The 12,656-nt window shown below is 37.8% G+C and overlaps 2 protein-coding genes across 2 annotated transcripts; one reads left to right on the top strand and one right to left on the bottom strand.

Annotated features, from left to right (window-relative positions):
• Positions 1-1,435: 1,435 nt before the first annotated feature.
• Positions 1,436-6,975, bottom strand: tepsin (TEPSIN adaptor related protein complex 4 accessory protein). Its single transcript, XM_016489400.1, has 13 exons — positions 6,813-6,975; positions 6,262-6,334; positions 6,082-6,173; positions 5,842-5,935; positions 5,131-5,198; positions 4,824-4,905; positions 4,656-4,724; positions 4,354-4,542; positions 4,087-4,273; positions 2,982-3,095; positions 2,758-2,836; positions 2,495-2,629; positions 1,436-2,234 (listed from the first exon to the last, which is right to left on the bottom strand). Exons 1-13 carry the CDS (start codon positions 6,849-6,851, stop codon positions 1,734-1,736), a joined length of 1,722 nt encoding a protein of 573 aa, XP_016344886.1. The 5' UTR covers positions 6,852-6,975; the 3' UTR covers positions 1,436-1,733.
• Positions 6,976-7,313: 338 nt separating this feature from the next.
• Positions 7,314-8,297, top strand: ndufaf8 (NADH:ubiquinone oxidoreductase complex assembly factor 8). Its single transcript, XM_016489399.1, has 3 exons — positions 7,314-7,568; positions 7,703-7,813; positions 8,087-8,297. The coding sequence occupies exons 1-3, from the start codon at positions 7,488-7,490 to the stop codon at positions 8,105-8,107; spliced, it is 213 nt and encodes a 70-aa protein (XP_016344885.1). The 5' UTR covers positions 7,314-7,487; the 3' UTR covers positions 8,108-8,297.
• Positions 8,298-12,656: the final 4,359 nt, after the last annotated feature.

Genomic DNA, 12,656 nt, shown 5'->3' with positions numbered 1-12,656 from the left:
CGCAGTGGATTACATTGTTTCTGAAGGGAATGCCCTCCCGATCTACATAAATGCGTCTATGTTTGCGCAAATCACTCATGATCCAGCCTCATCTACAGAAGAAGTGAGTACAATGTTTTGTGAAGAATCTTTGCAAATCGCCTTTCCTAATAATGTGCTAATTAGCAAGTTTCACAATGAATGCGGCTAAAGTAAACAGTCTCTGAGAGCAGCTCGGAAGGGGCGGGGTCAGCAGAGCTCATTAACATTTAAAGGAACATGCTACAAAAACAGCTTGATCTGAAAAGCGCTGTTTTTGACAGGGTAAAAAATTTGTTTTTTTACACTACCATTGAGAAATTTTAACCAAACTATGTTACAGACTTTTCATTAAGACCCTAAAGAATCATATTAACTTGTGGAAAATGGGCATCCTATGACCCCTTTAATGTTTGTTCTTATTTTATAATACACACAGGAAGACATAAGTGCTTTAGTAAGAGGAAAGACTAGTGCAAATAGTAGCAACCATTGCAGTAACACTCGTGCTTAACACCACAACAGAAAAGCATCCTGAGTTTTCTCAAATGTATCTTCATGAATTCAGAAGGAGCTGAAGAAATGTACCGTTACTGATCGTCGAGACTTGACTTATTCCCAGCTTGAACTTTTAATGTGAACCACTAGCAGCATTTAGACCGTAAGTAAAGAGTATGTTTGCAATTGCAGGTGGATGTTACCTTCGTAAGTACTGGTTAAGACTGTGACCACATTTACATGCAAAATCATTTCTGATCAAAAAATCCTTCACAGCAACTGGAATATTCCTGTATACATGTAATCAGCATATAAACTAAGACATGCATGCCTTTTCCTGCTATTCCCCGGTGGAAATACTGGAGATTTTAGAAATTCTGAATAGTAATGACAACAACTCATAGCACAATGACATGCAAAATGTATACTACCTTTCAAAAAGTTTAGGGTTGGTAAGATTTTTTTTGTTTTTGAACAACTCTTATGCTCACCCAGGCTTCATTTATTTAAAGAAAAATATAGCATAAACAATAATACTGTGAGATATTATTGCAATGTAAAATAACTGTTTTCTATTTTAATATATTTTAAAATGTAATTTATTCCTGTGATGGCAAAGCTGAATTTTCGGCAGACATTACTCCAGTCCTCAGTGTCACATGATCCTTCAGAAATTTAAGTGTTGAAAACAGTTGTGCTGCTTAATATTTTTGTGTAAACTGTGATACATTTTTTTTTAAAGATTCTTGGACGAATAGAAGGTTCAAAATAACCGCATTTATTTGAAATATAAATCTTTACTGGTACTTTTGATCAACTTAATGCATCCTTGCTGAATAAAATTCTTAATTGTTCTTTCTTTTTTGCAAAAATAAATAAATAAAAATCTAACATCCCAAACTTTTGAATGGTAGTGTAGGTCATGACATTTTAATGTTTGTCTAAAAAATAAAGTCAAGTCTCCTATTTGCTCCAACATTGTTCACTCATAACTACATACAACAAACAGTTGATCTTCCTAATAAGGTGTTTACGTGACTCAAAATGATGATTAATACAAGCTTAAGTCAGAATATTGCTTTAATCAGGTCATGGAAATCTAAAATTTTCATGTGCATGTAAACGTGGTCACTTGTAGCAATTATTATATCATTATTAGATTAGAATGAAGTTATTTTCCCCCCAAATCAGCACATAACCATAAATGAATGTTGGCATCAGAGATTGAGGAAGGAGAAGACAGACACTTGCTCACTAGATGTGTGTGAGCCTGCAGTTCTCTCACAGCTTTTCTCAATTGCACAGTCTGTGCCTGTAGTGGCTTCTACACTTATCTGGGTGTCTGACTCGACAGGAACAGGCTCGACCAAACATACAGGTTTGCTTCTGTTGACTAACTCCATTCCACTGAAGAGTGACAGTCTGGGTGGCTCTGAGATCTTAGAGGTTTCTGTGTTCCTGTACTCCCCCTCTTCTTGTTCTCTTTTCATATGAGAGCCAGGTACAGTGCTGTTACCCTGTAGGTGTTGTGTAGATGGGGTCTCCTCTGATGGGATAACAGAGGTTGCGTTTTCTCCTAGTTGTCCCGGAACAAAGGGGACGATTATAGATTCAGGAGGCTGATCTGAAAGCGAAGAGCTGGCAGAGGTTGGACATCCAGCACGGTCACATTTGGAATTTGTGACACAACCAAGCAAGGCCTCAAACTGCCTTAAGAGCTAAAGAAACAAAAATAAAGTAATCCTACATAATTACAAAGATAATAAAGAAAAATTGTTGTCATTGCTAGCAATGTTTGCTCCGAAATTGCTAGTATATTTCACAATTAGTCACAAAATGGAATTGAATTAAAGGTGAAATATAAAAGCAGAAAGACTGAAATAGTATTTTCTTGTAAAACATACTCAAATAATTTGATAGATTCCAATCATTTTATTTTGAAAAACTTTTCATGAAAATTGTGTAGGGCAACTGTTACCTTGGTTGCCTTGTTGGCGACAGGGCCTGTGGTTCCTTCGCTAAGTTGGGCAAGGCGTTTGTTTGTGATATTGAAAATATGATCTAAAGAGAGGAAATCTGAAGACATCAGGCAGGCCAGAGCACACATTGCCCTCTGCAGGAAGGAAATACAAACTGGTTATGCTGTATGGTATCAATATAAACTGCTCATGCAAGTTAAATAAAAAAAAATGTTTATTTGAAATAATATTCTGAGTAGTGTAACAGAATAGGAGACTTTACCATCTGGAGGATTTGTGTGTGGTCCTGGAGTTTGCGAGACAGAAGTTCAACGACCACCTCACAGTTGAGAGTGGAGCATCTGAAAGAAAACAAGGATCAATATGTACACAATTTTAGCTTTGATGCTGCATGCACTGACATTACAACCCAAGAGTATACTGTAGATCGCTATATGTCTACACTGATGCCAAAATCATGCACATGTCTCATAATGAATCATTTACTCTTTGATAAAATGCTGGCTCTCTTCTCTGGACAGGAAGACTTTTGAACCGCTGGTCAGTTTGTTGATAAGTGCCGTCTCCTGACCACAGTCCCCCAACTGAATGGCCTCCACACTGATTCAAATCAACACAAATATCACAAAATAACAATGTGAATCTCACACAACCTCAAAAGAATCAAATTGAAAAATAATAATAATTATTATATTTTGTTTTGTGAAAATCAATCCAATTTTATAATCTCATTCTCGTTACAAAATAATTGTGGTCAGTAAGATTTAAGAAATGAATGTTGCAACAAAATTGATCAAAATTGACAAAGACATTTATGTTACTAAACGTTCTATTTCAAATAAACACTGTTCTTTTAAATATTTAAAAAGATTCAAATATTAAACAGCACAACCATTTTCAACATTGGTGATAATAATAACAGTTTCTTGAGCACCAAATCAGCATATTAGAATGATTTCTGAAGGATAATGTGACACTGAAGACTGGAGTAATGATGCTGAAAATTCAGCTTTGCCATCACAGGAATAAATTACATTTTAAAATATAATAAATAGAAAAGTTATTTTTGATCAAATAAATGCAGCCTTGGCGAGCATTATAGACTTCTTTCCAAAAAAAAAAGCCCAAGTACTTACACATATAACTATAATAATATTTGTTGTATATTACTGATTTATTTTTTAAAAAATGCATAAATTATATTTGTATTGTAATATAGTTATATATTACTGCTTTACAGTAATGATAATCTGAGGGTCATTGAGAAAAAAACAACAACCCTAAAACATTCCAAATTCATTATGATAAAGAGAGTTTATGCTTAATTTAACTAATAATTTAATGGTTCTAAAAATAATATAACAATGCAAAATATAATATTATTTTTTATATATTATAGTTCTTGTGATTTTGTTGCAAATTATGACAAATGACATTGGATGCTGCTGTCTTAATACTGCAAATAAGACGCCAGCATTAAATTTCCCCTTAGCTATGCAATGACCTGGCGTTAATAACCTCAAACACTTGAGAAAGCAATGTGTGCTGACCTCCATCAAGGACAAGAGCCCTGTAGCCATCTGTCCCTTACCGCTCTGATAGGTCACCGCTCTCCCGACTCGCCCCGGAGTGGCTGCCCGAGCCGCCCGACTTACTGCTTCCTCCCAGTGAGGTCTGGCTGGCTTCTGCAGTCTCCTGGGATGAGTTGTGTGAGGAGCTGTGCCCACTGTCCATTTCCTCCCAGCCTCCACCAGCCTGCCCTGGGCATCTGTGAGATGCTGCGAGGAGGAGAAATGGTCATTTCTTTGACATTCTTAACATGCACTTGACCTGCTTTTAAAATCAGTGCATGGCTCACCTCTGTGGCTGTGGGATGGGACGTTGTAGGCACATGCTGGCACTGCCATCTCCACAGTAGCAGAGGGTGCCACCACAGCGTGGTAGTGGTTATCATGGAGACGGATGCCAGGATGCTCTGTTGGAGGAAGAACAGCGCTGGCAACCACTTCGGCAGCTTTCTGAATCTTGTCCAACAGAGTCCCTCCACCTGAACGAGTGAGGCAAACATTGCGTGAAATAAGACAGGACACACACCAGCATGCCTTCCAGTTGTAAATATTAGTTGAGTGGAATGAATGATATTAAATGTCTGTATCTTACTGGATTCTTTCGTTCCTGGGCTGTATCCGAACCCCTGCATGCCAGACCTGAGCGACTCTGAGCCCATTCCTGCAAACAATTTACATACTATAACACGTCAATACTTTTAACTTATAATAAAACAAGCTAAATAGAGACATTCAAAAACACAAATCCTGGTTCACTCACCCACAGATTGTGTCACTGTTTTGTGTGGAGACAGTCCTGAATCTGGGGACATGGTATCATTAAAGAGTAGGGTAGCCAACTCCTGTATAGAAACAAACACTGGCTTAATTCAGTTATTAATAAATAACAAGAAATACACAGAAAAGTGACTGCTTTCTGTGTTAATTATATGTTGCATGTTCTTTATGAATAGACAGAAGAACAGAAGACAGGAACAGAAGAAAAAAGTTATTGATCATAGGAATGCTTGTACTGCAGTTTAATTGATCGATGTTATCGATTTGTCTGTACAAAGAGACAGTTTTACCTGAGCCGAGCTTCTGACTTTCTGAAAGAGAGCATTTCCATGGATGGGGTCCGGGGGGCCACTGTACACTAAGAAAGACATTTTTTTTATTGTTTTTGTTTAAAGGAGTCTCTTACGCTTACAACAGCAACATTTATTTGATGTAAAATAAAGTAAAAACAGTAATGCTGTAAAATCTTATAATTTAAATATAATTCTGTTTTAATATGTTTTAAAATGTAATTTTTACCTGGAATGGCAAAGCTAAATTTTTAGCATCATCAGTGTCACATGATCCTTCAGAAATCATTCTAATATGCTGATTTGGTGCTCAAGAAACATATGTCTTTGCACACTTTCGTCAAAATATAAATTACTGCTTTGCCTTTAAATGACTACCCAGTTTGGCTGGCGTCACCAATCCATCCCATTTTTTCACGTCATACAAGACCACTTTCCAATCCAATCAACAATCCAATCAATTCCTAGTGGCTAAAACCAAGTCCCACCCTACATTTTTATCTTACTGAATATCCTGTTTCACCAAGTAAAATGGGTTGCTGACATCACTGCATCTTGACTGAAAGAGTTCAAGAGTTACTGATGCTCTGGTTTTATTGATTGAAACATGGTTTTATGTGTGTACTGTACACAGACTCCTTAGAATCAGTTAATATGACTTCCTTTTAAAAGTGCTACAGTGTTCATTTTGAACTGTTTAGATCTGCTTACCAATTACTTCTTGTATAAATGTAGCATTTCGCCGTAGCTCTGTGAGGAAGTGAGGTGGTCCATGGCCACATAAATGCAGGAGAACCTTCAGGACCTTGGACAGCGTTAAAAGGCACAATAAACATAACTAAAGCCAAAATTTTAAAAACACTGAGCTCAATAAAGGAAGTTCATTACACTTTTCAGGGTTTGAACCTACAACCTTTTGGTTTCCAACCAAGGCAACCCACCCAAACTCACCTTAAGTTTGACATGGCAGGACTCCACCTGTAGTCTCTCCAAGAGGTACTCAAGAAGACACTGGCAGCAGCCCACTGACTCGTGGGAAATTTCTTAAATATCATGACAGTTAAGGTCCACTGATGACAGAGCATTCATTATTCTGCCCTATTCTCTTATGTAATGGCAAAAAAAGGATACTGCCGATTTCCTCAAAGAGATAGCCGGGACAGGGCGAGTCGTCATCTGATGTTGCTCGCATAAGTGTTGGCACCTGAGACACAAAAAAAGAGGTGTCTTCCAAAAAAAAAAAAATCATATATATATATATATATATATATATATAGTACAATAGCACAGTGCTTTTACCATCTGAATCCACTCACAAAGTCAGCACCATGGCACAATATTAGTAGTATGTGTACGTTTACATATATTATGGCACTGAATGTAATGGTATTTATATGGTACTTCGAGGTACTTAGAAATAGTAGTAGTATTACCATAATATATAGTATTACCATGATAATACTATGGTATATTTTCAAAACACCAAGGAAGTACCATGGTTACTATGGTTGTCTTTTTCCACTCTCTTTAAACAGAAATAGCAATCATATGCAGAGATAAACTAGACATTTTTCTATTTAACCACTGCTAACGCCAGATATCCAATAAACAACGTAGAAAACCAGGTTTGGCGTCAAAGATAGCTGAAATGACGTTATTTTCCCAGTTCCACGGATACCTACTTTTTGTAGGAAAACCAACCGTTCCAGTAATGAAGCCATGGTGAAGAAATCTGTGTTTTTTCGCCTGTCTATGTACCATTGCTCACAGGGCGGGTGACAGTGCAGGTCCTGCCTGCCCAAGAATGTCTTCACAAAAAACACGGACGTCTGTTTAGCTCGCCCACTCCGGTTTGACGTTGCGATGTCCGCTTTGTAAGTCGGATCTTTTCTGTGAATCAGTTGAACCGATTCTTTCACGCATTACTTCTTTGGTTATCGGTTCAAAAGAATCGATTCGCGGAATTGAATAAAAAAATGTCGTAGCCAATAGAACGTGAGTCTAAAGGCCACGTGATCAAATGCGGAAGTTACTCTGGAGTGGATTTCTCGAAATCCTGAATGTCTTTGAAATCAACTACATGTTACTACTGGCTCTCCACTGTAAGTAGGAAACTACAACAGAAACAAACAACCAATCATAAAGCAGTGCATATGTTTCTGGCTCCAGATTAACGCTTTGATTGGCCACTCGTCAATTGGAGGTTTACACACGTTATCTCAGAGGTCACAAGCATGGCGCTGTCCGTGTTGAATATACACTTTACATCTATCAGCCGGCTCAGTGATTTTTAAACGAACATCGGAACTTCTGATTAATAAAAGGATTATTGTAGTATATTTTGTCGTTTTTGAGCTATGTCTAGTTCAAATGTTTGGACTCGCAGCAGAGCGAGAATGAAGCTCTTCCCAGAGCTGTTGGTTCAGTGTTCAGGAGAGGTACACCTTCATTCAGTATTCCTTCCTCAGTATTGTTATATATATATATATATATATATGATGCGTTGTATTATGCATTTATGCTTTTGTTGTTGCTTGTGCATCGTTCTGTTTTTCTGTTATTATATTATTAGGCAGCTGCTTATGGTAAATGTGTGGCCTCTACAACCACTGGCAAACAGGAGCTGACCAAAAACATGTGTGTCAAAGAATTTGAAGCACTAAAAAGCTGCCTTCAATCAGCTGTGAGTGTTTTTTTGTTATTATGCAGTACATAGACAAGTATTTCCTAACAAGTATCCCATTTACACAAACCTACATTAGATACATGGGGAATCACAAAAAAGTGAGATTATACGTTTACTATTTAAATGATTGTATCTTATAGTTTAATTATTAACAAATTACACATTTAATTTATATATATTACACATTTAATGTTTATAAATATCATTTGCAAAGAATTTTGTAACGTATGTTCTGCTGGCCTTTTCTAATTAATTGTTTTATATTTGCAGGCAAAAAAGGGAGTAAAGTGAAGAACATCATGAATAAATATCATGTTGACTTGATATTTTGACTTGAGATCATTATAATTAGACCATTAAACTTTTCTGAGGATGAATATCTATGTCCTTTTTTTAATAGTAGCTTTTGTCATTTCTCTCTTTGTAAATATACATACATATATAATAATGTGTTTCAGATGGATAATTGTATTGTGCAGAAAACCACAATGAAGTGTCTTTTTTTTTTAATAAAAAGTGAAATCATAATTCTCTTCCTTTGTTCATACATAACATTACAATATAATATACAGAGGCAGTTTGGACTGAATTATATCACCATCTGCATCATTACTTTTGTTTCCACATATCAGTATATCAGAATTGGGATAAAAGAGACAGACTAATGAGAACCAGACATTCTGTGTTGTTTGGAGTGTGCAATTAATGAAGGAGCGGCAAAATGAGAAATGAGGTGTTACGTGATGGGTGGTCATTATCACGCCCTTGACCGCAGATTGCGGATCAGCGCTTGAGTTAAACTCCAAATTTGGACTCGCTCCTGAAATTCTAGGATGGCGGTTTTAGGGGTTTTGTTTCCAATCAAACAAAAGTGGGCTGAAACATGAAAGGCCAGCTGATTAATGTGTATCCATGGGGTGTATGCCACTGGCACCACAAAAGATTATGGGCTCTTAGTCATCTCGTATGGAACGTAAAGCCATGCCACTGTTAAATACACCCTTCCTGCATAACCTGCACCCTCATTAGCCACATGTTAATTGATAGAAGGGCCATAAAGTCAGCCACTAATGAGTGGGGATCAACAAACAATTCAACCAGCCAATTAGAGGAATGAAGAATAGTGGTATAAAAAATTCTTTAAGAAAAGACATGCTACAGGTTATGCTTCAGCTTAGTCACAATCATTGTTTGTGGCCTTCCTTCATATGGGCTTCATTCACACTTTTTCAGTGCACTACAAGGTGTTAATTGAAAAAGAATGGTCTTGTGGAAACCGTTGTTTGGTCCAAATTGGCTATAAAATCTCATGGTTTAGGGGAACTTGTCTTGACATTAAAAAGGGTTATGCAGACGATCAGTTCTGAGCACAATGAGCATTACATTGGCAAACAGTGCCTCAATGTCTTTACTATGCCAACAGAATACATGGCATGTCAACTAGTGATTTTTAAATGTTTTAAACATTTCTAATTCCTGTATAGTTGTCATACATGTTGTATTTATGACTTAATATTAATTGAGAGACTATTTGTACTTTCAAAAATTAGCCAGTTCAGGATTATTTAAGTAAAGTGCAAAAAAAGATTAAATTAAAAAAAAAAAAAGAAAAATTTAAAAGAAATCTAAAACGCATACCACCACTATATCGCATAAAATCCTTGAACTTCAAAAGAAGAAAAAAGGATAAAGTACATACAATTTGTAAACTAAAAATAAATAAACAAATAAATAATAGGAGTTAAATAGGAGAAATATGATGCAAGCAACACAACAAACATTTCACAAAGAGCTGCTGTTACATAAATAAGTTTATTCATTTATCCCAATTTAAGAACAAAATAAAATACTTTGGGTCATCAAACGGTCATCAACCTCTGAAATCTGCTAACATGTGAATTGATTTATTTTTAGAGATCTACACATCATCTGGTAACTGTATATGGATAAGTGCAGTGTTACTGACCACTAAGACAGACCGCTTTCAATGAATCTCATATGACTTCAACCCATATCTCTATATATTTACGTTCTTTTGAAATAGGAATAAGATACCCAAAAGCGAGATCAGGAAATTCATCAAGAGAATACAGTCTATTACCCTGACTAGTTTAACCAGCAAGGTATAGAAAATGCAGATAGGGGACAAAAAGTTGCAATCCACACACATTGTGGGTGTAACAGACTTCAAATACACATCAATGCAGAACATAAACACCGTAAGGCACTGACCAGAATCAAATCTTCATATGCAAAAACATGGCATGTTCAAGAGAAAAGCAATGCAACCGTGAAAAGAAACCCGGCGGCTGCAGAGTGAATACAAGGAACTGTCTGCGGGAAACAACAGTATTTCAACACTAAATCTGGAATATATACAAGGTCCAATTTCAGATCAACCTCAAAAGTTGAGAGTTGAGTACTTTCACAGAGTCACAGACAATTGAAACACAATTGAAAAACAAGAAAACTCAGCTAGCAAAAGATAAATCAAAACATAAATGATTCAAATATTTCATTCACTTATAGCTGGTCTGATTAACTATTAGTTACAACAGTTAACTATATAGTTAACTTTTAAATAAACTATTATTTATCATAAGTTAACCATTTGGAAGGAACATCTGATCCTGAAGACATGCATAGAAAAGCAAGACACTCCTTCAATAGACAAATTTGATTGCAATTAAAAAGAAATTACAAAAAAAAAAAAAAAGTTTCATAAAGGATTTTGGACAAATACAAAGAAATTATGATTTCATCAGGCCTTTTCTGAAAACCATTAAGGAATTCTCAGACCACTTAGTAATTCACCAGTTCACTGGAAAAACAAAGATGTCAACGTAGTTTCAGATAACAACATGTCACTATTCTTTCAAGCAGATGGACCATTGAACCTGTTGGCCAAAGTAACATTAACACTCCATTTGCATTATAGTTCCTAGAGAAGAAAATAAAGCTTCTGCAAGAAGATAAAAGCTGCATTTTTTAAAACCGCATCTCATATTAATTTGGCTTCTATTTTCATTCACAGAACATACATTTTAGAACCTGCCGTACAATTTACCATAGCAGCCACAAGGGGGTACACTTGTGCCGTTTTCCTATGCGATGGTCCAAAACACAATATTCTGAAATACCCTGTGTGCCCATCAAGGCCTGTTTTTAATGTGAGGCCCGCTCAGTTTATTACACCAGACATTCCGTTTATTGCACCAGATTCAGCAAAATCTCACACAAAACAATAATGGAAGCTCATAAGAGATTATGGATCCAGTGTTCCCGGCGGACAACTAAAGGATCAAATCAAAGTGCCCACTGTCAACACGAACCCAAAAGGAATGTTGTGTCTTAGATAAAGGCATCTACTTTTAAAATGAAGAGGAAAGAGATTCTTCTCACTGCAAGATCATGTTTGTTTTTGAGAGGTTCATTGGGTTCCAGAGGTTGTAATTCTGGAACAACCTACTCTAGTCTTCATTCTCCTGCCTCTGAAACATCTGTTTAAGCTGGCGCATGTGAATCAGAGGTCCCACCAGGAGCTGCCCCTTTAGGTCAGCATGTAAGTCTAAGCCTCCTACATCCCGCAGAAGATCCAGGTCAGTGCCTCCTCCGCCCTCAGGGTCCACAGCTCTGCGTCTCCTCTTAAGGTCCAGCCCTCCATCCTCTCTGCTCCTCTTTTCCTCTTTCTTCTCCTCTTCTGGTGGAACTATATTCTCCTTCAAGTCCCTGCCTCCTTTTTGCTTAGGCATTGGCAGGGCTTCTCCTGCTTTGGGGGCATCACCATCCTTCTTTGCGTCAATGACCTGCTGTAGTTTGTCTAGTTGTTCTTTCTGCTCGAGTATCCTTTTCTCTTTCTCGGCATGCTCCATGATCTCTTTATCAGTCTTCTCTCGTTTCCGTTTCAAACTCTCATCCTCAAGACTTCCCTTACCCTGTCGCGCATCGATGACCTGCTGCAGCTGGTCTAGCTGCTCCTTCAGCTCCAACAATCTTTTCTCCTTCTCGGCACGCTCCATGATCTCTTTATCCATCTTCTCTCTTTCAAGTTTCAAGCTCTCCGCTTCAAGCCTATCCTTCTCTAGCTGTTCCTTTTGCTGCCGCACACGTTCTAGCTCCTGCTCACGTGCCAGTTCCTCTCTTCTTTCTCGTTCCTTCCGCTCCTTCTCGACACGGGCCTGCACCTCTTTCTCAATCCTTTCCTTCTCCAACTTTTCCTTCTCTATTCTCTCCTTCTCCGCCTCCAGGTGGGCCAATTTCTGCCTCACTCTCTCCTCCTCGTCTGCAAGAGCGTCAGGATTGATTTTGGCCGGTTCTGGTTCTCGAGGACGCAGAGGAACACCTCGGGCACCGACGTCTGGAGGTAGTGCTCCGTCATGCCCTGCTTGGTTGTTTAGCTCCAGCTCCTCCTTCTTGGGAACTTTAACACCTCCATCTTGCACCACTTCAAGGGCATTGTTGGGAAGACTGACTACGACTTCAGCCTCTTTTGCTTCTGGGTCTTCAGGCCCTGCGACAGCTGCAGCTACATGCTTTGTCTCTCCCTGGGGCTGCTGGAATTGGTCTGGAGCGACAGCGGCAACTTTAGGCTTCACTGCCCCTTCCATCCCTTCGAACCCCTTCTGCACAATGTTCCCCAACTCACCTACACCCTCTCCTAAAAAACACACAATGTGTTTCATTACTGCACTGCATGCAAGCGGATTTTAAATGACAACATGACTGACAACAGTATATCTAATAGCATGTTCAAATATCTAATGTAAAAAAAAAAAAAAAGTTTCATAAAGGATTTTGGACAAATACAAAGAAATTATGATTTCATCAGGCCTTTTCTGAA

The sequence above is a fragment of the Sinocyclocheilus anshuiensis genome, unplaced genomic scaffold, assembly GCF_001515605.1.
Source record: "Sinocyclocheilus anshuiensis isolate Anshui unplaced genomic scaffold, SAMN03320099.WGS_v1.1 scaffold1885, whole genome shotgun sequence".
NCBI lineage: Eukaryota > Metazoa > Chordata > Actinopteri > Cypriniformes > Cyprinidae > Sinocyclocheilus > Sinocyclocheilus anshuiensis.
This window is presented reverse-complemented; position numbering and strand designations above follow the sequence as displayed.